This window comes from Coenobita brevimanus, chromosome 39 (genome assembly GCF_032717465.1).
Source record: "Coenobita brevimanus isolate Jiangsu-jjx chromosome 39, ASM3271746v2, whole genome shotgun sequence".
Classification (NCBI taxonomy): domain Eukaryota; kingdom Metazoa; phylum Arthropoda; class Malacostraca; order Decapoda; family Coenobitidae; genus Coenobita; species Coenobita brevimanus.
In genome coordinates, this window is record NC_136992.1 from 30,551,775 (window position 1) to 30,578,032 (window position 26,258).

A 26,258-nucleotide genomic window follows, 5' to 3' on the forward strand; every position below is an offset into this window, starting at 1 on the left:
CACAATAACACTTCTTGCATAGGATGAATTCTTTGGTGCATCCAGAGTGAGGGGAAGGTGCTTGTCCAGCAGGTAGCTGAGAGGAGGAGGGTGGACTGTAAGACAAGGATAACTTCATCCTGCAGTCCACTGGGCTGACATTCAGATGAGTTCGGGGCCACAATAAGAGGAGTGATTCTTGCTTAGGCTGCTTTCTTTGGTGCATCCAGGGCAAGGGGGAGGTACTCGTCTAGCGTGTAACCAAACAGGTCAAAGTCGAGCCGGTATCGCTGGTGTAGTTCCTCCATCTGGTGGGTGCTGAGTTGTTTGAAGTAGGAGTTGTGGTGAGTCTTGTTCGAGGACGTCTGGTGGAGCCATGTGTGAGTCTGGGGGTGGGAAGAGAGTCAGGGTGAGTGGGGGAGGGGAGACAGAGAGAGGGAGGGGTAGAAAGAAGGAAGAAAATGAAGGGAATGGGGGAAGGGAGGGAGAGAGAGGGGAACAGGAAGGAGGAAGAAAGGGAAGGGAGTGGGACTGTAAGAATGGGTTCAGAAAGAAAGAATATGTAGGCCTACAGGGGATGACGTGAGGAAGTACTAGAGTAACAGTGTGTGTGAGAGTGGGTAGGAGGGAGTGGGGGTGAGTGGGATAAGGGAGAAAGGAGTAGGAAGAAGGCAGAAAAAGGAGTGGGTGGGATTATAAGAATGGAATGAAAGGCAATGGTGTGAGAAAGTACAGATAAAATAGGAGGACTGTGTATGAGAAAGTGTGCGTGTGCAGAAAGTGTGAGTTAGTAGGAAATGGGAAGAAAGTATGCAGATGAAGAAGAGTGATGAGTTTGGAATTATGAGCTGTGATGAGTCTTACTGCTTGACTAATGCATTTTCCTTCCTCCCCTGTATCTCCCTTCCTCCTCCTATCTCACTCTTCCTCCCTTAGTGTAACTCCACCCCTCTATCTCTACCACACCCGTCGTTGCCTTCCTATATGCCTCTACATCTTTGTACCATATTCTCTGTCTCTCTCTCACCTTCCTCAGTTCATCAAGTCTCGCCAGCGTAATAATAAACCTCTCATCTTTCTCCATGGTCTCCAGTTTCATCACAAGCTGGAAATCCAAACTACACACACCACACGTTGTCCAGTAGGGACGCCAACACACTATCTGCAAGGAAATCATTATTATTATTATTATTATTATGATAACTTATATATTTTGAAAAAGGAATAGCCTATCTGGGGGGATTATGATGATGATGAGACGTGTGTGTGTGTGTAATTCACCGGGTCGGTCAGGATCACTTGATGGTCGTGATCGTCAGCTTTTACCCTCCCGGAAGGGAGCTGAGAGCTCATATAGTCCGATCTAAGGGCAAGGCTGTGACCTTCACACACGCACACACCCGTCCCTTTGCTCAAGGGGGACAGTAACCACCCACTTCGTCATTGAAACTTTTCGCAACCTGAGCGAGGCGCGAACTCCCGTCCACCAAATGGCAAGCGAGAACGTTACCACTGCACCAGCAAGCGGTGTGTGTGTGTGTGTGTGTGTGTGTGTGTGTGTGTGTGTGTGTGTGTGTGTGTGTGTGTGTGTGTGTGTGTGTGTGTGTGTGTGTGTGTGTGTGTGTGTGTGTGTGTGTGTGTGTGTGTGATCTACATTAAGTTTGCTGGCTACGTATGTATGCATGCATAGGCGAAATAAACTCTGATTGAGGCAAGGTAAAACCAACCTTATGCCAGTCTTCATTAGTAGTCAGATTAGCAGTAGAGTCAATCACATACTGTGCAAACTCGGCAAAAGTAGGGAAGGGAGAATTCAGGTCTGCTTCAGTTCGGTACCTGGTTAGGGAAGAATATATATGAACAGAGACACGATATAGATACTGTGTAGTGGGAGGGAGGAGAAAATATATATGCAAAAAGGGAGATAGGGGAATGATAACAATATGACAAAGAGCACAAATTTTATGCAGGAAATAATAATGTGAGGAATGATAGACATGAGAGAGAGAGAGAGAGAGAGAGAGAGAGAGAGAGAGAGAGAGAGAGAGAGAGAGAGAGAGAGTACTAACCTCTCAATAATATCTCTCTGTAGCCTTTTGAAATCGAAGTACAGAGGTCTGGGGTCTGGTACGGCTATCTTGTCCAGGTAAGCCGAGAGTAGCCTGGGGAGAGAGAGTGAATGGGGGCTACGTTCAGATTAGGCTGCTATAGTCTGTTCATATTCACTTGATAACTAAACCACCTAAATAGTTTGAATATTGTACTGTTTTCACTCTAACTTGGACTAATTCTGCCAGCTCTCCATCTTGAATACAAAGTTGTAAGAATAAAAACTGGAATAGGATACTAGTCACGAAGAAGTGCTATAGAAAGGATGGAGAGCTGTAGCACTGTCTAAATGCCAGTGAGTTACTTGAAATAAGCTGGTAAAGGGCATGAAATTCATTGATTCTTAGTTGTTTTAGGAATCTCCTTGGTTACTAGTCAAATCAACCGTCTAGTCTGTAGTGGTTGCATGAAATTTGCCGATTGTATGGGGTGGTGTGAGTCTCCTTGGTTACCAGTCAAGCCTGAAACCTGACTACACCTGGCCATCACCTGAGCTGAAAGGGGTTAGGGATCTTTGTCAGGTTAGAAGAAACACAGCATAACTTAAAATTTCCATCGTAACTTCACTCTCCTTGTGATAAGTTTCTTGTTACTAAAATCTGTAATTGCAGGATACACGACTGTCATCATCATCATCATCATTAACATAACCGTCATCATCATCACCTAATCTTTATTCTAACTCGATGATAATGATGATAATAATAATAACAATAATAATAATAATAATAATAATAATAATAAAATAACGATAGCACTACTGTTATTATTTTTACTACTACTATTACTACTACTGCAACTTCTCCTACTTCTACTACCACTACTATGAAACACCAACAACAGTACCTAGCAAAGGGGTGCCTGACTATAATAAACCTGAGGGCCTGCCGGAGTGCCTGACGCCTCATCTTGGGAGTGGCTGGGGCGGGGAAGAGATTGTACACAACTGCATGGCGGCTGGTGTTCTGGAACTGTCTATCCTGGAGGGGAAGAGAATGAGGAAATGTGAAAAAATAAATCATAATAATAATAATAATAATGGTAATGATGATAATGGTGATGCTGCTGCTGCTGCTGATGATGATGATGATAATAATAATAATAATAATAATAATAATAATAATAATAATAATAATATGTATGAGTATGTATGTATTTATGTTAGATGTATGCGTGTAAGTATATAAGTGTGTACGAAGAGAGCATGTACTGTATGTATAAATGCACTCACGCCAAACTGCTCCTTGTCTTTTTCTTCTGGGGTGAGGTGTGCTAAAGTGGGGTCGTTCTCCCTGTAGTGGCCCAGACGGAGAAAGTTCGTCATCCAGCTTGTGGATGCCACCTATGAGAGAGTAACAGGTAGGCAGGATTAGACAAACTACAATGATGTCCTCTGAGGGGGTGTTTTGGCTACTTTTGTACTCATGTGATGGCTACTACTACTACTATTATTACTTCTACTACTGCTATTCAAATTCCTGTTCGTGCTCACCTTAGGAATCTCGCACCACACAAGGTTGGGCTGGTGCTTGTCATCCCACACCAGTGTCTTGACAGCTACGGGGGAGGAGATATGTGCGTCCTCCCTCCCACACACCCTGGCCACCCTCTTGGCTCGCTCGATGTACAAACTAACACGCCCTTCGAGGTACTTGGCGTCCTGAAGGGAGGAGTAGGGAGCAACTTAGGATGTGGAGGGAGCAGTGATGTGGCCAAAGGAGTGGCCCTGACCATCCTTGATATGTCATGCCTGACAATCCAAGTGACCAAGCTAGATTTCTTGGAGAATATCTCAAGAACCGTGGTGTCAAACTCAATCCTCCCCATGGGCCACACTTCAGTTCTGTTGATCGTCTGAGGGCCAGGTCTACCAAACGGTTTTATTACATGCAATTTTGTGATCGACGATCGACACCCCTTATGAATTTCAACTGGTGACAACTCTAACAACTTTTATTCCTATTCACTATAAGCTACAATAACCATTGACCTCAAATAAATGTTGAAACAATAGGATACTTAGGGTTACGCAAGAATCATTTTACCCAGATTTGTGATACGTGCGTCACTGGGAGCTGTTTGTTTACGTGTTGCACTTCGTCCGAAGCTATCAAAATAGGCAATACTGTTTCCAGATTTCCATCAGATTAGTGAACTATATCCTACTGTAGACCTAAGCAGTTCTTGGGCCACCTCATCAGTGGCATAGCTATGGGGTTCTTATATTGGGGTGGCAAAGGGCTGGCCAAACCTATTTATGGGGTGGCCCAAAGAAACTCTTCAGTGCTCGTCCGCAATTCTGAAGTAAGCACTGGGGGCCAGGCACATACAGGGGTGGCCAGGGCCATCTTGGTCACTCATCAGGCTACACCACTGATCCTTACCTCTCAACCCCCCCTTTGTAAACCCTCTAACCCCTCATACCCTGTTCCAAACCCCCAACCCTTCAATTCCCTCTCTAAACCCTTAACCCCTTGAACCCCCTCTCTTAACCTTTTAACCCCTGCAACTCCTTTTCTAAACCCACAACCCCTTTAACCCCCCTCTGTAAAACCCCTTAGCCTTCTCCTAACCTCTCTTGAAACCCCTAACCCCTTAAACCTTCTAACCTCCTTCAACCTTCCTTTGTAAACCCTTTAACCTTTTCATCCCACTCCAAACCCCCTAACCTCTCACATCTCATGCCCAAACTTCTAACCCCACCTAAACTCTCCTGTATACCTCGGCCTCTCAACCCCATACTTAAACGTGCAAACCCCTCAACCTCCCCCCCCCCACCTTGCAAACAAGAGTTCATTATAGTTCTTTCACACTAGCTTGGCCCAGATTTTTGTCTTTTTGAAGCTTATTTCACGTGGCTCAGTGGCAGAAAAAGAGTGCTATTGCTATACCTTCTTTCCACAGCACTACTTCGTGACTAGCATCATCTTTGAGTGTTCTACTGTTTTTATAACTCGGCATTCAGACAATGGCAGTTTTAGGCTACGGTACAATAAAACGAATTTAAGCATCTTCTTTAACAAGTTCGGTCGCGTTTCCGTGGGCGTTGCCTTCGTATCATATGTGGGTTAATTTGATATGTAACCAAGGAGACTCATTTTCTCTTCATAAAGCGTATTTCATGCAACCACGAAAAACTGTATTGGGGTTGTGAAAATGGCCCAGTTGTCAGATAAAAACAAAAAGTTAATATTTACCCTTTTTCTAGTATTGGCAGAATGGCCCAGTTTCCTGAAGAAGAAAAAAAAGCAACGCATTAGTTTCGTCAGTTGTTTGCGACCCGTGTGGTGTAAACACGAGGTAATTTAAACTTCCGCGTGTGTGTTGCGTTGTGGTGCGCTTATTTTGAGTGTAATGCAGCGAATTTGCTCACACTGTGGTTATTGGTACAGTTTCTGAGTGAACTAGTGTGGACGGCATGCAGGGAAGGAGAAATTAAAACTGCTTGGGTTTCCACTGGGAGAAAAGGACGTGTTGAATCGTGAATATCTTTGTGGACGAGACAAACTACGGGTCAACACGATAGACTTGGCTCATGGAACTTTTAATATTCTGGCTCTGCGCATTAATACAAAATCAAGAAAGGACAGCTGAACATAATACTACCTCCCAGTTTCCTACCAAGCCTATGCAGCTCCTAGAATATCCAGATCTTAAGGTAAGTTACTGTGTTCATGTGATTACGATTGATGTGACCACTGACCATGTGTTGTTATCCAAGCTTCGCCCAGATTTTTGTCCTATTGTAACTGAATTTGACTTTGCTGAATGGTAGAATAAGAAAACGCTGTGACTACATAATTTTTCATTGCACCTCTTCGTGACTATCATAATCTAGAGTTGATCTACCTGTATTGCTACAACTCGCCTTTCGAGATGGAGAGATGATAGTTTTAGGCCAAGTTAAACCGGATTTACTATTAGTGTGTGTACGGGTAAAATGTTATAACTTGGTCCTAATGGTTTCGGACATGAAGCCAACGTTTTTTTCTGACGGATTCTGTCGATTCTGTTATTGATTTTCGTGGGAATTAAGCAGTTGTCTTAAATTATCACCATCTACCCTGTCTTCATAGGGAAATCCTAATCCTAATCACCTCAGGCTGTTCCAGATTTTTTTTATACTGTAGCCTATTTCACGTTGTTCCTTGGCAGAATAAGTCAATACCATACTGTATTATGCATCCTCCCATCGCACTTCTTCGTGACTAGCTTATTCTGGTGTTAATTTTTTGCTAAAACTCAGGATTCAAGATGGAAAGATGTCAGTTTTATGCCAGGATAGAGTAAAGCGAGTGGAGGCTAGTGAAATATAAGCTGTATTTGCCATAAACCTACTGAGATCACACTTAACCTTTAGTCCGTTTATGATAAGTAGGTGGATATATTTTTACTTTTTCCAGCGTATTTCCTGTAACTCAATGGTAGAATGAGAAAACAGAAGCTACGACTCAACATCCTTTCCATAGCACTATTTCGTGGCTATACACCCTTTACTCTAACTTGGGCGAAATTTACCATCATCCCGTCTTGAATACTGAGTTTTGCCAATAGATTAACGCTAGAATATGATACTAGTCACGAAGAACTGCCATTAAAAGGATGTAGAGCCTTAGCATTGTCTTTTTTTGTGCCAATGCGCTACGAGAAATAACCAGCAAAAGGACAAAGCCTGGGCAAATTAAGGTGAGAAGTAAGATCATCGAATATTAACATCTAAAATATCAGTATTCAAGACAGAGAGATGAAAATGTATACCAGATGAAAGTGAACAGAGTATAGACCCGTGTGATATAGCCCAAGCAACGTTAAAGCTCGGTAACGATTTGACATCCCAGACCCAGATGTAAACAGACGCTATCTTGGGCAACCAGGTACGGTACTGTTCCTGCGCAAGTTTGGAATATTTACATGCTACTCTTTCCCACCAGACATTATCAAGACGGAAATTGGAGGGTCATGTATCCCTGAAGGGTGGCCTCTGACTTACCACCCCCCCACTGCACCTCCTTTCTATAAGATTAAGCTGAACGGGAAGGCGGTAATTTTGTCATTTATTATCTACATGCCCATTCGCTGTTATTGTTTCCTGGGTTCCTGTCTTTACTGCTTAACGCTACATACGTATTTAATTAAACTGGATACAGTATAATACCCGGTACATCCCAAGTAGCTGTCTTTTGAGGATAATGACCACTAAAATCCATCTCCCCCACCCCCAAAGCAAACGCCAGACTTCGCCACTTGTCCTTGCTGACACTCCAAGCTTATTAGGTCAACCTCCCCGGCGTCGTAAATGTTTTCTAAGCTACAAGATACCAGTTGACAAGTCAGTGTAAAATCACCTGGGTAGGATTACATCGAGTGAGTGGATGGTGGGCGCCCCTCCTTTAACCTACCACTTTAGTACTATAATATCCTAATGCTTAGTCACATGTAGGTGGAAAAGGATCACATAACAGCAGTATCGGTAATTAATGGAATTCACATCTTCACAGTTCATCAGTATCGGTTAAAATTTTCAGTGATGTTTTTTGTACGGTAGTAAACTTGAGAATGACATGTTAAGGCAGAGCAAGCTTTGGCGATCAGAATGTGTGTGTGTGTGTGTGTGTGTGTGTGTGTGTGTGTGTGTGTGTGGACCATTTTAAGATGCTGCCTCTCTCTCTCTCTCTCTCTCTCTCTCTCCGCAAAACCCCACCTTTACTTACTACGGTAGTCAGTCTTCTTTCCTGTTGATCATTACATTATTGCATAGGGTGAGATTTTTACAATAAATTATTCAGGAACAGAAAACTATACTCTTTTTACTAACTTGGCCCAAATTTTCGTCTTTTTGCAGCTCACGTAAGTCAGTGTCAGATAATTGCAATACTAATCTCTGCATCCTTTCCACATTACTTCTTCGTGACTAGCATCATATTCTAGAGTTGATTTAATGTTATAGCTTAGCATTCAAGATGGAGGGACGGCAATTTTAGGCCAAGTTAGAGTAAAAGGAGTGTAGTAAATTCCAAAGCCAAATTGAGGGTGGTAAATGAGGCTTCCTAACACCTATTCCTAAGCGATTTATTCTGCATATTATACCATACCGCTTTGTGGTATTAAAATCATCTCAGCATGGACCTCTCAAGCCTCAGATTTACCCGTTCGCAAAATCACTTCCCCACTCAACCCCTCCTTCCATGTCTCACTCCCTTAACCCCCCACCCACCCTTTGTCAACCCCTCCAGCCGCAAACCCCCTCTCACCGCCTCTTAACTCTTCTATTGTGCTTCAGAAATTCATAGCTAATTTCCATTTTTCAAACGTCTATTCCCTTAATCCTTTTTCTCAATCCTTTAATCCCCTTTCTCAACCCATTGATCCCTTTTCAACACCTTAATCCCTTTTCCAAGCCTTTAATCACCTTCCTCAATACCTTAATCCCCTTTCTCAACCCTTTAATCCCCTTTGTTAACCCCCTTAATCCCATTTCAACTCCTTAATCACTTTCCTAGCCTTTTAATCTCCATCTTCAACCCCTTAATCCCATTTCAACACCTTAATCCCATTCCCAGCCCTTTAATCCCCTTTCTTAGCCCCTTAATCCCCATTCTCAACCCCTCAGTCTCCTTTCTCAACCCTGAATCCCTTTTCTCAACCTCTTAATCCCCTTTCTCAACCCCCTAACCCCTAAACCCCTCCACAACCTACCTCGGGAGCGTAAGAGGAGAGGTTGGCGGTGAGGTCTGCCAGGTATGCTCCGTGGGAAGGTTTTATCAGGTATTTCTCCTTCGGTAACTTCTTAAGGGGGTTGTCCTTCATGAATTTTTCCTTTATCTTCTTCTTCCTCTTCGGCGCAAGGGGCATGCCGGCGCGGGACGGTTTTTGGCGACCTTTGGAGGGGTTTAAATCGTCCTGGGCGCGATTCCGAGTTTTTTGGCGCGGTTTTGAGGGGTTGGAATTATCTTGGGCGGGTTTTTGGTGAGGCTGGGCTTCTTTTCGACGTTCCTTGGCGAGATGCTGTTGAGTTTGGGCGATTTGTCTGTCGGTCTTGGTGGGATTCGAGTGCCCATTGTTATTTTTTCGCGTTTTGGAGTTTTTCTGGCGAATTTTGGCGGGTTTTAAATTGTCTTGGTCGGGTTTTTGCTTCCTGGGTCTTTTTTGGCGATTTTTGGCGGGGTTTGTATCGTCTTGATGGAGTTTTCGCTTCTTGGCGGGATTCTGGCGCGACTGACCGGATTTTGGCCGACTCTGGGGGGAAGTTTGTTGATCACCTCCTGAATTTGGTTGAAACTCACCTTGATTGCGATTTTGGTTGCTTGGGGGTAAATTGTGGTTGTTTGGAGTGAAAATGTTATTGTGTGGAAGGAAAACAGGGTTGTCAGAAGGGGAATTGTGGTTGCTTGAGGGGAAATTTTGGTTGTTTGGAGGATTGTGGTTGTTTGAGGGGAAATTGTGGTTGTTTGAAGGGAAATTTTGGTTGTTTGAGGTGAAATTTTGGTTGATTGAAGGAGAATGGTGGTTGTTTAAGGGGGAATTGTGGTTGTTTGAAGGATTGGGGTTGATTGGAAGATGAGGACTATCGTGGGTGACATACTCGGGTAGGATTGTGAATTTTGGCCCCTCGGTGGTCTCGTGGTTGTTTGGTTGAAGGGATTGGTTGTTTGGTCGCAGATTTTGGTTGTTTGGTTGCAGATTCTGGTTGTTTGGTTGCAGATTCTGGTTGTTTGGTTGCAGATTTTGGTTGTTTGGTTGCAGATTTTGGTTGTTTGGTTGCAGATTCTGGTTGTTTGGTTGAAGATTTTGGTTGTTTGGTTGCAGGTTCAGGTTTTGTTGCAGATTTTGGTTGTTTGGTTGCAGGTTTTGGTTGTTTGGTCGCAGATTTTGGTCTTGTTGAAGATGTTGATTATTTGGTTGTAGGCGTAGGTTTTGTTGCAGATGTTGGTTGTTTGGTTGCAGGTTTAGGTTGTTTTGCTGAAGATTTGGGTAGTGGTAAAGAACTGAGTTGCCCTGGGAAGGAACTGGATTGTCTTGTGGGAGGATTTGGTTAACGTGAGCGGATTCCTCGTCATTTGGTTGATTAATAAGGCTGTGCTGCTGAAATAGGTTGTTTTGAGGTGATCCTTGGTTGTTTGGTTGATGCGTATAGTTGTCTTGGTTGGGTAGTTGGTTGATTTGTTGATTTGAGTTGCCTTGTTGAAGAATATGGTTGACTTGTGTAGGTATTTGGTTGTGTGGCTGGAGTGTGTTGTTTTCATTTGATTCTTGGTTGATTTGTTGAAGAATATGACTGCCATGTGTTGATTTCCGGTTGCTTGGTTGATCTGGGTTGCTTGAAGTGGGCCTGGGGTTGATTTGAGTCGATTTTCGGTTGCTGGGATGATTTGGGTCGCTTAAAGTGGGTTTGGGGTTGATCTGAGTCGAAATTCGGTTGCTGGGTTGAATTTGGTGGCTCTCTGTCGTTACCTGGTTGGGCGGAGGATTGCCCTTGTCTTGGAAGGAAGGATGGTTGTCATCTACATTCTCTTCATCCTCATCTTCATCCGAATAAATGTCATATAAAGTGTCTGTTCCATTTTCCGTTATCTCCTCGTAATCCTCTAAGTTATCCGTCAGTTCGGCTATTACTTCATCCATTAAATTTAAATCCCCGCCACCAACGCCTTCGTCATTCAAATCTTCGCCATCTACTCCTTCCTCTTTCAAATTCGAATCCCATTTTCTGATTCCGTTGAATTTCGCCGGTTTTCGTCCACTTGAGGCCTGGTTTCGCGAGGTCCAGTCCTGAAATTCGTGTTTGATATTCGCTTCCATTTTGGCCATTCCGTTTTGTGTCCCTTTTTGTCTGTTTGAAGCCTGTTTGTGCTCTGCCATGCCCTGATTTTCGTCTTTAAATTTCCTGTTAATTCCGTTAGCCGTTTTCCTTCGACTTAAGCCCTGTTTTTGAGCAGCCAAATCTACTCCTTCGTCTTTTAAATTTGCGCCCGTTCCGCCATTTGTAATTCCGTTAGAGATCGCCATTTCCTGTCTGTCTAAGGCTTCTTTTCGCTCAGTCCAATGTCCTCTTCCGTCTTGGAAATATCTGTCAGTTCCGTGAGCCATTTTTCGTTCATTTATTCCTTGTTGTTGCGCCTGCCTTTTGAAATTCGCGCCTGTTTTTGTGATTCCGTTAGATGTAGCCATTCTGCGTCGGGCTGGAACCTGTTTTTGGGCGGTCCTCCAGGCGTCATACAGGCTGAGCAGGTTGAACCCCAAGAGACACACAAGGCACGCCCAATAGAGCTGCTTCATCCGGCGCCGGGGCATGGTGGAGGAAGGAAAGTAATGCTCCTTTATGTTTTAGATATAATAGCGGGAATAAAGCAAGATTACTGTATTTTCTAGTTAATTTAGCGGGCAGAAAGCTAGATTCCTCTATATTCTAGTTAATTTAGCGGGCAGAAAGCTAGATTCCTCTATATTCTAGTTAATTTAGCGGGCAGAAAGCTAGGTTCCTTTATTTTTATTTTTTTTTTTATTTTTTTTTTTAGCAGTGAGTGGTTTTAAGTAGGTAAAGACGCCTACCATCCACTCGCTCGATGTAGTGCTACCTGGGTGACTCCACACTGACAAGCTAGTTTTCTGTATCCAGGCAAAAACCCTTTACTACGTTGGGTGGTAACCATACAGCCAGATGGACGCCTGGTGATCTAGTGGGTTAAGACGCGCCACCCGAATGAGGCCCATAAGGTTTAAGTTCAAGGAGTGGCTGGCGTTTCTTGCTTACGTAGGGCCACTTAACCCTTACAATATCAGGGTTGAGTACCCTAGCCCCGGGCTCCTGCGATCCCTGTGAGGCTAGAGGGGATTGGATGATATAATCTAATCCTGATGCAAGCAGTTTCTCGTGATGGATTTATTTTCCTGTCGATTTAAATCCTGACACAAGCCATTTTTCCTGACCTTTAATTTTGTGTGGATTTTATTTACACGTGTATCTGTTGACGATTTATTATTTTATTTATTGTATTTATTTGTTACCGGTGTATATTTATTTTTGTTTTTTCTTAAGTTCCTGCTGTTTTTTGTTAATTTCCTGCTGGTTTTTCTTAATTTCCTGCTGTTTTTTAATTTTCTGGTTTTTCTTAATTTCCTGCTGTTTTGCCTTAATTTTCCTGCTGGTATTTCTTAATTTCCTGCTGGTTTTTCTTAAATTTTCTGCTGGTTTTTTCTTCTTAATTTTCTGCTGTTTTTCTTATTTTGTTTGCTGTTTTTTCTTAATCCCCTGCTGGTTTGTCTTAATTCCTTGCTATTTTTTCTTATGTTTTGCTGTTTTTTCTTAATTTTCCTGCTGTTTTTTCTTAATTTCCTGCTGTTTTTTCTTAATTTTCTTCTGGTTTAAGGATTTCTTGGTATATAATATTTGTCTCTAGTTGGTATTTTTCGTTCTTTTGTTCATATATTTTTTTTTCTACAAATATATCTACCACATGATTGATTTTTGACTTCCCTATAATGTATAATTCTCGGTTTTCAGACCTATACAACGTTGAGATTTGCTTCGTTATATGGCTGTGTTTTTCATTGATGCATTTCAGTATGTGGTTATATCATTTGCATTGTTTTGTTTTCGTTATATTGTGTAGTTTCTGTTCACGTATATGAATTTTGTTGCACAGTGAACGGACCTTTGAATTGCATCGTTCTTTTTTGTGTTACATAGAGTATTTTCTGTATACAGGGACTGAGACGTGAAGTATAGAACTGAAACGCGAAGTACAGAGCTCAAACATGAAGTACAGAGTTCAGACACGAAGTACAGCGTTGATTTCTTTGCATAGGGCGTTGAAACACGAAGTACAGAATTGACACGAAGTACGGAGCTCAAACATGAAGTACGGAGCTCAAACATGAAGTACAGAGCGCAAACGTGAAGTACAGAGCTCAGACATGAAGTACAGAGTTGAAACACGAAGTACTGCGTTGAAACACGAAGCACAGATTATTTCTCTACCCAGGGCGCTGAAATATGAAGTACAGTACAACGTTTTTCATATCACATAGACATCCGTTTCGTTATACATCGGTTATAAACACGAGATACAGTGTAGTGTAGTTCCACATCACATAGCATCGTTATATGGGAGCACAGCATCACATAGCATCGTTATATGGGAGCACAGCATCACATAGCATCGTTATATGGGAGCACAGCATCACATAGCATCGTTATATGGGAGCACAGCATCACATAGCAACGTTATATAGGAGCACATCACATAGCAACGTTATATGGGAGCACAGCATCACATAGAATTGTTATATGGGAGCACATCACATTGCATCATTATATGGGAGCACAACATCACATAGCATCGTTATATGGGAGCACAGCATCACATAGCATCGTTATATGAGAGCACAGCATCACATAGCATCGTTTTATGGGAGCACAGCATCACATAGCATCTGATATGGGAGCACATCACATAGCATCGTTGTATGGGAGCACAGCATCACATAGCATCATTATATGGGAGCACAGCATCACATAGCATCGTTGTATGGGAGCACAGCATCACATAGCATCGTTATATGGGAGCACAGCATCACATAGCATCGTTATATGGGAGCACATCACATAGCATGGTTGGGAGCACTGACCCACCCCCAACCTATCCCTCCCACGGCCACCAACACACTGATGCACAGTTGCCAGATCCGGGGTAGGAGGCTTCGTAACAGTTCTTCGTTAGCGATTTATTTTGTACCTTGCACTCATGTATGCATATAGAGCCGTGTGAGGCATCATAACATCTCTTCCCAAGCGATTCATTTTACGTAGTCTTTCACTTTGGCATTCTCTTGTATGCTATATAGAGCCGTGGGAGTCTTCGTAACACCCCTTCCTTAGCGATTTATTTAATACGAGGGAATTCTAAGTAAAAATTATATACTGTGGATCCAAATCTTTGCCGTTACGAAGGTGCAGCTACTGATGGTATTACTGGAGATAATGGTCTATCTATCTATCTGTCTCTGTTTGTCTAACTAACTGTTCGTCTCTGTCTGTCTGTCTGTCTGTCTATCAGTATCTATCCATCTCGGTGGCAAAGTGTAGTCAGATTGGAGGGGCGATTTGTCTAGTAACCAAGGAGACTCATTCTTACCTTATAAAGAAAACATACCGAATTCCATGAAAGTACTTAAGCTGTAGTGTGTGGGTGTAGGTGGTATAAGGTGTAGTGTGTGGGTGTAGGTGGTATAAGGTGTGTAGTGTGTGGGTGTAGGTGGTATAAGGTGTATAGTGTGTGGGTGTAGGTGGTATAAGCTGTAGTGTGTGGGTGTAGGTGGTATAAGCTGTAGTGTGTGGGTGTAGGTGGTGTAAGCTGTGTGGTGTGTGGGTGTAGGTGGTGTAAGCTGTGTAGTGTGTGGGTGTAGGTGGTATAAGCTGTGTAGTGTGTGGGTGTAGGTGGTATAAGCTGTGTAGTGTGTGGGTGTAGGTGGTGTAAGCTGTGTGGTGTGTGGGTGTAGGTGGTGTAAGCTGTGTAGTGTGTGGGTGTAGGTGGTATAAGCTGTGTAGTGTGTGGGTGTAGGTGGTATAAGCTGTGTAGTGTGTGGGTGTAGGTGGTGTAAGCTGTGTGGTGTGTGGGTGTAGGTGGTATAAGGTGTGTAGTGTGTGGGTGTAGGTGGTATAAGGTGTGTAGTGTGTGGGTGTAGGTGGTATAAGCTGTGTAGTGTGTGGGTGTAGGTGGTGTAAGCTGTGTGGTGTGTGGGTGTAGGTGGTATAAGCTGTAGTGTGTGGGTGTAGGTGGTATAAGGTGTGTAGTGTGTGGGTGTAGGTGGTATAAGCTGTGTAGTGTGTGGGTGTAGGTGGTATAAGGTGTGTAGTGTGTGGGTGTAGGTGGTGTAAGCTGTGTAGTGTGTGGGTGTAGGTGTTGTAAGCTGTGTAGTGTGTGGGTGTAGGTGTTGTAAGCTGCGTGGTGTGTGGGTGTAGGTGGTATAAGCTGCGTAGTGTGTGGGTGTAGGTGGTATAATCTGTGTAGTGGTTGGGTGTAGGTGGTGTAAGCTGCGTGGTGTGTGGGTGTAGGTGGTATAATCTGTGTAGTGTGTGGGTGTAGGTGGTGTAAGCTGTAGTGTGTGGGTGTAGGTGGTGTAAGCTGTGTGGTGTGTGGGTGTAGGTGGTATTAACTGTGTGGTGTGTGGGTGTAGGTGGTATAAGCTGTGTAGTGTGTGGGTGTAGTTGGTATAAGGTGTGTAGTGTGTGGGTGTAGGTGGTATAAGCTGTGTAGTGTGTGGGTGTAGGTGGTATAAGCTGTAGTGTGTGGGTGTAGGTGGTATAAGGTGTGTAGTGTGTGGGTGTAGGTGGTATAAGCTGTAGTGTGTGGGTGTAGGTGGTATAAGCTGTAGTGTGTGGGTGTAGGTGGTATAAGCTGTAGTGTGTGGGTGTAGGTGGTATAAGGTGTGTAGTGTGTGGGTGTAGGTGGTATAAGCTGTAGTGTGTGGGTGTAGGTGGTATAAGCTGTAGTGTGTGGGTGTAGGTGGTATAAGCTGTAGTGTGTGGGTGTAGGTGGTATAAGCTGTAGTGTGTGGGTGTAGGTGGTATAAGCTGTAGTGTGTGGGTGTAGGTGGTATAAGCTGTAGTGTGTGGGTGTAGGTGGTATAAGCTGTAGTGTGTGGGTGTAGGTGGTATAAGCTGTAGTGTGTGGGTGTAGGTGGTATAAGCTGTAGTGTGTAGGTGTAGGTGGTATAAGGTGTGTAGTGTGTGGGTGTAGGTGGTATAAGCTGTAGTGTGTGGGTGTAGGTGGTATAAGCTGTAGTGTGTGGGTGTAGGTGGTATAAGCTGTAGTGTGTGGGTGTAGGTGGTATAAGGTGTGTAGTGTGTGGGTGCAGGTGGTATTAACTGTGTAGTGTGTGGGTGTAGGTGGTATAAGCTGTAGTGTGTGGGTCTAGGTGGTATAAGGTGTGTAGTGTGTGGGTGCAGGTGGTATTAACTGTGTAGTGTGTGGGTGCAGGTGGTATAAGCTGTAGTGTGTGGGTGTAGGTGGTATAAGGTGTGTAGTGTGTGGGTGCAGGTGGTATTAACTGTGTAGTGTGTGGGTGTAGGTGGTATAAGCTGTAGTGTGTGGGTGTAGGTGGTATAAGGTGTGTAGTGTGTGGGTGCAGGTGGTATTAACTGTGTAGTGTGTGGGTGTAGGTGGTATAAGCTGTAGTGTGTGGGTGTAGGTGGTATAAGGTGTGTAGTGTGTGGGTGCAGGTGGTATTAACTGTGTAGTGTGTGGGTGTAGGTGGTATAAGCTGTAGTGTGTGGGTGTAGGTGGTATAAGGTGTGTAGTGTGTGGGTGTAGGTGTCCGTGTACAGGTGGTCGCACACAGGTGGAAGGTAACGGGGTGGTGTGTGTTTTTTGTCAATTTATTTGTGTTTTGCGGCGTGTAATGAGATGGGGAGGGGAGGGGAGGGGAGGACAGGGGAAAGGAGGGAAGGGGAGTGGAGGGGAGGGGAGGGAAGGGGAGAGGAGGGGAGGGGAGGGAAAGGAAGTAGTTTGTAAAGAGGGAGGTAGGAGGTGGGGAGGAAATACAAGGAAAGCAAACAGCAAAAGACCTGTTATATTAGGAGAGAGAGAGAGAGAGAGAGAGAGAGAGAGAGAGAGAGAGAGAGAGAGAGAGAGAAGGAGGTGTAGGATATTGTCGGGGTGAGCGACCGAGAGAGAACAGTTAGGTGGGGGGGGGAGGGGCTAGGTATGTGACCCTTCAAGTAGTGGACCTTCATTCGTGCCAAGGTGGATCCGTAACACCTTTTCCTTAGCGATTTATTCTGCTAAAAAACACCTCAATATTCTCCTGTATAATCCAACCTGTGTCGATATATAAATGGTGTGAGTTGGAGGAAGGTCACAATGATGGTGGAAGATAGGGTGACATGGAGGCGATTTGTTTGTGGTCACCCTCTCTGGGATTAAGGTGTCTGGTTGTAGATAGATAGACACACACACACACACACACACACACACACACACACACACACACACACACACACACACACACACATGGTGACAGACAGACATATAATTAGGTCAGTGATACAAGCATCAAACAACAACTTTTATTTACAAACAACAACAACAACAGCCACTATTGTAATTGTCACAGCCTTACCACAAATGAAAAGAAAATAATGGGATAACCACTAATAATAATAATAATAATAATAATACCGGTAATAATGATAATGATAATAATAATAATAATAATAATAATAATACCGGTAATAATGATAATGATAATAATAATAATAATAATAATAATACCGGTAATAATGATAATGATAATAATAATAATAATAATAATAATAATACCGGTAATAATGATAATGATAATAATAATAATAATAATAATAATAATACCGGTAATAATGATAATGATAATAATAATAATAATAATAATGATAATAATAATAATAATAATAATACCGGTAATAATGATAATGATAATAATAATAATAATAATAATAATAATACCAGTAATAATAATGATAATAATAATAATAATAATAATAATACCGGTAATAATAATGATAATAACAATAATAATAATAATAATAATAATAATAATAATAATACCGGTAATAATAATAATAATAATAATAATAATAATAATACCGGTAATAATAATAATAATAATAATAATAATAATAATAAGTATAAGAATTTATTTATCCGCTCATTTATTTTTTGTTAGGGTCCCGAGGCTAGGCCAACGTAGTCCAGAATTATCAAGCGTAGGTGATAGATAGATAGATAGAGATAGAGAGAGAGAGAGAGAGTCCAGCCGCCTCTTGGAGATGGGAGCCTTCTCGCGCATGGCTGTCACTCCGACCAATAGATAGATAGATAGATAGATAGAGGTAGATAGATAGATAGATAGAGCGATGGCAGTTATGATAAAGTTATAAATGGAGGAAATCAGTCATAAAAAATCAATAATAATAATTTAAATATAATAGTAATATCAGTGGTAAGAATAATGGTAATCAGAGTTATAATTATTACAACAGGATATAATTAGGCCAAAGAAAATTACGTTATGATAAAGAAATAGTTATAAAGACGTACCGTATATGTAGATTTTTTTTTTTTATGCAAGGAAGAAGGAACCCAAGGCCAGGAGCCCCCAGGATTGTTCCCCCCAAGAAAAACAAAAACAAGATAACAGAGCCCAGGTTATAATTATCTTCATTATAATTATCTTCAGTAATGATAAATAATTCAGTTATAATCATTTTGGATAAACCGAGAGGAAACAACGAAAGACTAAAAGACAGGAAAACTATACTCCTTGTACTCCAACTTGGCCCAGATTTTCGTCCTTTTTCCAGCTTATTTCACGTAGTTCAGTGGCAGGAAAAGACAATACTATGGCTCGACATCTTTTTCCATAGCGCTTCCTCGTGACTAGCACTACTATACAAAATGACCAGTGCGGCCCCCATCCTCTACAAAGCACTTCTTCGTGACTAGCACCGTATTCAGGGGTTAATCTTCAATATTCAAGACTGAGATATGGTAGATATAAGCCATGTTAGAGTGAAAGGAATATAGAAAGTAATAATATTAATAGCAATAACGAAATGCGCAACATTAAACAACATTACAGCCATTTCGTGCATCCGAGGTGGCTCAGGAGATGCCGTAACCCCTTTTCCTCAGCGATTTATTACCTCCGCCAAGGAGGGTATGGTTTACCTCGCGTTGGTTTGTTTGTTTGTTTGTCTGTCAGCAACTTCACTCAAAAAGTTATGAATGGATTTTGATGAAATTTTGTGGGAAGGTGGAGCATGGACCAAGGAAGAACTGATTAAGTTTTGGGTCGGATCCTGCTCCAGATCCTTTTTAATGGCAGTGACTGGTGGAGGTATGCGCCCTCAGAGTGCTTTCTAATTTTACATGTGTTACCTTTAGTACAACCTTTTCGTGCATTCCACTGTCTTTCGTTTACATGGTCGGATTCTATATGGCTCTGGAGATGCCGTAACCTTCCTTTCCTAAGCGATTTATTTTGCCTTCTTAACATTATCTTATATGCTGTTTGTATCGTTGGAAATTCCGTAATGACTCTTTTTTTGCGATTCATTTAGCCTCCTTAACATCTTATATGCTGTTTGTATCGTCGGAAATATCGTAACGCCTCTTCCTTAGCGATTTATTTTGTATGTAATAATATACAGGGCGGGATGGGAGTGGAGCACCATTTTTGAACCACCCTGTACAGTCTCCTCTTGTTACCTTAGGATTTCTGAACACCTCTTCCTTAGCGATTTATTTTTCACATCCATTGTTGTTCTGTTAATGTTGGTCTGGGTTGATACTGTAATGTCATATAACGTACAGGTGAATGTGACAGAGTAATGTGTAAAATGAATCGCTTAGGAGAAAGTGCTACGTAATTTCATAAAGAATCCGGATTTAAATTAGGTGGAATTGGAGACTTCTTAATCTCTCTTCCTTGGCGATTTATTTAGCCTAATGGATCTTAACATTGTCTTGTATGCGATTTATTTTGGTGTTAATATCGAAATTTTTTGCATCAGTAACGTACAAAGGGAGATTAAGGTGTATTGTGCAGGATAAGTCGTCAAGGAAGAGGTGTTGCGGAAACTTGACTTTACTGAGGGAGAGAGAGAGAGAGAGAGAGAGAGAGAGAGAGAGAGAGAGAGAGACAGAGAGAGAGAGAGAGACAGAGACAGAGACAGAGAGAGAGAGAGAGAGCTAGAAGACGGCCACCATATTGTTTTTGAAATCCGTCACCACCACATCCAGGTGTCGAGACAGAGCCAAACCAGACACCCAGCCGAACTCTCCATGGCAGCTCTTTCTCGTCCCCAAGTACCTGTGAGATAGCGATTTGGTCAGTGGGAAATTTAGGTTGATAATGATGATGATGATGATATTGATAATGATGGTGATGATGATGATGATAGTGATGATGATGATATGTATGGTTGTTTATACCCCTCTCTCTCTCTCTCTCTCTCTCTGTACTCTATATCTATCAATATCTATATCTATATGTGTGTACTATATGTATCTGTGTGTGTACCATCTCTGTATCTATCTATCTGTCTGTCTGTGGATGTATTAATCAGTCTAACTGTCTATCGATCTGTGAGAGAGAGAGAGAGAGAGAGAGAGAGAGAGAGAGAGAGAGAGAGAGAGAGAGAGAGAGAGAGAGAGAGTACCATATATATACAGAATACACCTACATATTTACCTGACAAAGTTTCCATTGGGCCTAAACACCTGCACGCGTCCATTGCCCGAGTCCCCCACCAGGATGAAGCCCCTGGAGTCCACCACGATGCACTCTGGCCTCTCAAACTGACCCTTGTTGAGCCCTCGTGACCCGAACGTTAGCACTCGGTCACCGCTTACCCCGTCAAACACCTAGAGAGAGAGAGAGAGAGAGAGAGAGAGAGAGAGAGAGAGAGAGAGAGGGTATTAGTGAGGGCCCACAATTCCTACAGTATTTTGCTTGACCTAATTTTGCCCATGTATTAAAAGTTTGTTACACCGCACCTGCAGAGCGTCGTGCAGTTCTGGTCTTGTTTAGAATTCTGTGTAAAAAAGAACTTAACTGATCCTATAAAAATGACTTGCATAGTGGCCGATTACGCTAATATAACTTACTTTAAAAAGGAAAGGCTTAGATGGTGGTTATCACAGGGTTTAGTTACTTAAAGGATGTTGCAGTCCTAATAAATAAGTAAATAAATAAACACACACACACACACACACACACACACACACACACACACACACACACACACACACACACACACACACACCTTAACCCTGTGATTGCCAGCGTCTGCCACATATATCCTAGTGCCGTCCAAGGAAGCAGCCACGCCAGTCGGCTCGTTGAACTCGGTCTTGGAATAGCGTTTACCGTCGTGGAGAGTCTCACACGCCACAACGCCGATCTCACGCACGAACACCCCATCCCCATCCAGTACCTGAAGTTAGGAGGAGTTAGGAGAGGCTATTCGAGGTGGACCTGAAGTTAGAAGGAGTTAAGAGAGGCTGTTCGAGGTGAATCTAGGTTAGGTTGGGTTAGGTAAGGTCAGGTGGATATGGGTTAGGTTAGGTTGGGTTGGGTTGGGTTAGGTGGGTTTTATTTAGGTTAGATTGGGTTAGGTTACGTTAGGTGAGGTGAGGTGGATATAGGTTAGGTTGGGTTGGGTTAGGTAAGGTCAGGTGGATCTGGGTTAGGTTAGGTTAGGCTGGGTTAGGTGAGGTAAGGTGGATTTAGGTTAGGTTAGTTTGGATGAGGTGGATCTTATTTAGGTTAGACTGGGTTAGGTGAGGTAAGGTAAGGTGAGGTGAAATGAGGTGAGCTTAGGTTAGTTTAGGTTAGGTTAGGTTAGGATAGTTTAGTTGAGGTGGGTCTTATTTAGGTTAGATTGGGTTAGGTCAGGTGACGTGAGGTGAGGTGGATCTTGGTTAGGTTGAGTTAGGTCAGGTGAGATGAGGTGATGAGGGTCTAAGGTACGTTTCATTAAGTAGGGTTGGGTAGGTTACGTCTCTGTGTTCATGTATTCAGGGCTCAGATTAGGTTAAGTATGATCGAGTATTCAGTGCTATAGTTCTTTCACCTTAACTTGGCCTAGGTTTTCGTCGTCGTGCAGTCCTTTTCACGTGACTCAGTGGTAAAGAAGGACAACATTACCGCTCACATCCTGTTCTTAGCACTTCTCTTTAACTAGTATCATCTTTTATCGCTAATCCATCGTCGCTGCTCAGTATTGAAGATGGAGAGTTGGCAATTTTAGGCCAAGTTAAGAGTATAAACAGTGTAGTGAACAGAATGGTGATCGTACTGTATAGGGAACAGAGTGAACGTACAATAGTGTGGACTTAGTGAACGTAGAGTATGGTGATGATGGTGAACGTACAATATAGTGAACGCAACAGTGAACGTAGTGTAGTGAACGAAATAGTGAACGTACAGTATAGTGAAGGTAATAGTGAATGTACAGTACCGTATAGTGAACAGAGTGAAAGTACAGTATAGTGAACAGTGAACGTACAGTGTAGTGAACATATTAGTGAATGTACAGTATAGTGAACGTATTAGTGAACGTAATGGTGAACATACAGTATAGTGAACAGAGTGAACGTGCAGTGTAGTGAACGAAATGGTGAACATACAGTATAGTGAACTGAGTGAACGTACGGTATAGTGAACGTATTAGTAAACGTAATGGTGAACGTACAGTAAGGTGAACGTACTAATGAACGTACCTGCACTCTATTATTACAGGTGTCGGCCACGTATATTTTCCCGTGCTTGTCTGCCGCCACACCCTCAGGAGAGTTGAAATGCCCGTAGCCTTTGCCCTTCCTGCCCAGCTGACGCAGGTGACGCCCCTCGCAGTCTACCACGTGGACGCAGTGACGCCATTTGTCTGGGGGGAGGGAGAGGGTCAGTAAGGTGGTGTGTGTGTGTGTGTGTGTGTGTGTGTGTGTGTGTGTGTGTGTGTGTGTGTGTTTGTCTGTGTGTGTGTCTGTGTGTGTGTTTTGACATACTCGAAGATTTCTCTTAACCATATTGAGTGCCACTCCAGAGGAACATAAAAGAGGTGTGAACTTAGTGAAGAAGGTAAGGTATCCTCTCTTTATCTATCTATCTCTCTGTCTATCTATCCATCCATCCATCCACCCATCCATCCATCCATCCATCCATCCATCCATCCATCGTTTCATCTATCTATCCATCCATCCATCCATCCATCCATCGTTTCATCTATCTATCCATCCATCTATCTATCCATCCATCCATCCAGCCAGCCAGCCAGCCATCTTACCTGTCACATAGATCTCCCTGTTGACCATACTGAATGCCACTCCTGAGGGACACAGAAATTGACCCTCTCCGTGACCCCTTGACCCGAAGCTGCCCACCTGCCGCCCATCCAGGTCAAACATGTATACCCTGCAGAAGGAAAGGTCAGATTAGGTCAGGGCGGGGCAGGGCATGGTGGGGTAGGATGGGGTTGAGTGGGGAAGGACAGGGTAGGTTAGGTTAGGTCATTGGAAGGAGAGATAGGTTAGGCTGGGTTATTTGTGTGTAGGTTTGGTTGAATTGGGGTGGTTTGGGTTGAGTTAGGGTAGGTTAGGTTAGATTAGGTCAGAGTTAGATGAGGTAGGGTCATTTAAGTAGTCTGAGTGAGGCAAGTTAAGTAATTTTAAGTTAATTTAGGATAGGTTTGGTTAAGTTTGGCTAGGTATTTTTCAGGGTAGAGTATGGTAGGGTAGGGTGGAGCGAAGTGGAAGTTAGGTTAGGCTAGGTTAAGTTAGGTTAGATTAGGTTAGGTTAGGTCAGGTCAGGTCAGGTCAGGTCAGGTCTAAGTGCTAGGTAATCAAGGAGTGTGGTAATGAGTGCCAATTATGTTAACAGATAAGAGTAAGGTAATGAATAACTTAGATAATTAGGGCAACAGATGATTACACCTTCTTATAATTAGCGTGGTAATCACAGTACTCACCTGCACGTATCGCTGCCGGTAACGTAGATGTGTGACGTCCAGGGGCTGACCGCCACACCCCCTGGCCTCTCACCTAAGGCATCACCCCACCTCACACGCGCCAGGGAACTTTTGCTCCTGGAGGTGGTAGATAGATAGGGAGATAGGTAGGTAGATAGGTAGGTAGATACACACATACATACATAGGAAGTTAGGCAGATAGATAAATAGATAGATATAATTTCTTCCTGGCCTCGAACCCAAAACGTCACCCCACCTCACGCGTGCCAGGGAACTTTTCCTCCTGTGAGTGGTAGGTAGATAGGTAGATAGATAGACAAGTAGGTAGGTAGGTACATAAATGCATAGGTAGATATATAGGTAGATAGATAGATAGGTAGGTAGGTAGGTAGGTAGATACATAAATACATAGGTAAATAGGGAGATAGATAGGTAGAAAGATAGATATATAGATAGAATTCACTACCTCACCCCTCCACACCTGAGTTAATAATCCTTTACTCCTTTGGGCGATACAGTAATAAAATATTGTACTAAATATGCAGTAGTACGGTAATTAATGTACAGTCAAATGCATAAGTCCTTTCCCCTCCCGTGCCTCTCACTCTCTCTCTCGTGAACGAGACAGTGGAGGAAGGTGCATAGTATCACCCACGGATGAATGATGAATTATGCACCTCAATAAAACCGTCTGATAGCATAAATAGACCACAGAACGGCGTCACGATGGAGTATTATTAAGCTGTATTAAATCGCCTGGGAATAGCTAGAAAGAAACAGGGCAACACGTATGTCTGACAGTGAAATAGGGCGTGTTGATAGCGTAGATTTTTACTGCCCTGCTCGTAACCCCTCCAAGGATTATTATTTTTACTTAACGCCTCTTTGTTATTTGTTTATCCCTATTTATGATTATTATTAAAGGTATCTAATGCTTCTTTATCTTTTTATTATCTGCTGCGTGTTATTTTTCTTCATTTATTCATTTAATTACCCGGATAATTCCTGTATTGGGTTATTGTTATTTGTTGCCCTTGTTGTACATCTTCATTTATTATTCCAGGACTGTACATTATTTATTTATATTTACTCTCTTCATTACATCACTTGGCTCTCTGTTATCTTTATTTTTTCATGCAAGGAACAATTTTGCTGAGTTCTAGCCTTTGGTTCCTTCTTCCTTACATAACAAGAAAAATAGTTTAATTGTTTACGTCCTTATTACCTGTCCTTCCTCTCACCTGTACATCAAACTGTGGTCTTGGTCCGAACTCTGCTTTTCCTCCTCTTCCTCCTCCTCTTCCTCTTCCTCTTCTTCTTCCTCTTCCTCCTCTTCCTCCTCCGTGTGTGTGGGTGAGGGTGGGTCCAGGGTGAGGGTGGAGGGGTTGAGGGTGATGGGGGTGGAGTGAGGGAGGGAGGTGGATTTGAGAAGACGGAGTAGGGTGGTGTGGAGGCGCGCACATTCCTGTAACTAGAGAGGCAGATACATAGATTATACAGATCTAGAGGCCCTTAGGATATATAGATACACAGACGTTAAGGAAATCACACAGTCCAGTCTTAATACTACTGGCAATAGAGCTGTATTTCTCTCTCTCTCTCTCTCTCTCTCTCTCTCTCTCTCTCTCTCTCTCTCTCTCTCACCTGGTCCTCCTCGGTACAGGTGTTAGTCAGTGCCTGGTCCACCTGTCTAGTCAGTCCCTCCACCCTCTCCTTCCTCGCCTCCATCACCGCCTTCACCTGTGGGGGAGGCACACCTTAGCCGTAGGTACGGGACAGGTAGACAGAGAGGTTGGTTGGAGGTGGCTTGGGTTGGGTTAGGTTGGGTTGATTATTTTTTTAGGGGGTATGGTACAGGTAGACAGAGAGGTTGGCTGGAGGTGGCTGGTATTGGTTGGGTTGGGTTGAATTTTGTAGGTGCGGTACAGGTAGACAGAGAAGTTGGATGGAGGTGGGTTGGCTTGGTTTGGGTTGGGTTGGGTTTGTTTATTTTATTTTATTTTATTTTATGTTTATCTGGTGCAGTATCAGGTAGGCAGATGTGTTAGCTTGAGTGAGTTTGGGTTAGGTTTGGATCGGTTGGGGTTGGATCTTGTTTAATTTGGTTGTGTCAGGATAGGATGGGTTGGGTTGGGTTAAGTTTGGTTGGGTCAGGCTTGGTTGAGTTTGGTTGGGTTAGGTTGGGTTTGAATGAGTTTGGCTGGATTGGGTAAGTTTGTTTTATTGGTTGGATTGGGTTTGGTTTAGTTTGGGTTTGAGTGGGTTAAGTTGCATTGTGTTGTGTTGTGCTGTGCTGTGTTGTGTTGTGTTGTGCTGTGTTGTGTTGTGCTGTGTTGTGTTGGGTTGAGTTGGTTTGTGTTGTGTTGTGTTGTGCTGTGTTGTGTTGTGTTGTGTTGTGTTGTGTTGTGTTGTGTTGTGTTGTGTTGTGTTGTGTTGTGTTGTGTTGAGTTGGTTTATGTTGTGTTGTGTTGTGTTGAGTTGGTTTATGTTGTGTTGTGTTGTGTTGTGTTGTGTTGTGTTGTGTTGTGTTGTGCTGTGTTGTGCTGTGTTGTGTTGTGCTGTGTTGTGTTGTGCTGTGTTGTGTTGTGCTGTGTTGTGTTGTGTTGTGCTGTGTTGTGTTGTGTTGGGTTGGTTTGGGTTGTGCTGTGTTGTGTTGTGTTGG

At 43.0% G+C, this 26,258-nt stretch overlaps 1 protein-coding gene across 1 annotated transcript in view; it reads right to left on the reverse strand.

The window, feature by feature from the left end:
* Nucleotides 1–19,686: 19,686 nt before the first annotated feature.
* The window catches only part of LOC145396779 (uncharacterized), a 20,750-nt gene continuing 14,178 nt past the window's right edge, over nucleotides 19,687–26,258 (reverse strand). The window contains exons 4-11 of the mRNA XM_080270073.1: nucleotides 25,241–25,336; nucleotides 24,838–25,067; nucleotides 23,597–23,713; nucleotides 22,916–23,043; nucleotides 22,353–22,516; nucleotides 20,894–21,064; nucleotides 20,320–20,492; nucleotides 19,687–19,938 (exon numbers count right to left, since the gene is read on the reverse strand). Of these exons, the coding sequence (XP_080126199.1) occupies nucleotides 19,818–19,938; nucleotides 20,320–20,492; nucleotides 20,894–21,064; nucleotides 22,353–22,516; nucleotides 22,916–23,043; nucleotides 23,597–23,713; nucleotides 24,838–25,067; nucleotides 25,241–25,336 (1,200 nt within the window). The 3' untranslated portion in view covers nucleotides 19,687–19,817. The remainder of the gene's footprint in view (nucleotides 19,939–20,319; nucleotides 20,493–20,893; nucleotides 21,065–22,352; nucleotides 22,517–22,915; nucleotides 23,044–23,596; nucleotides 23,714–24,837; nucleotides 25,068–25,240; nucleotides 25,337–26,258) is intronic.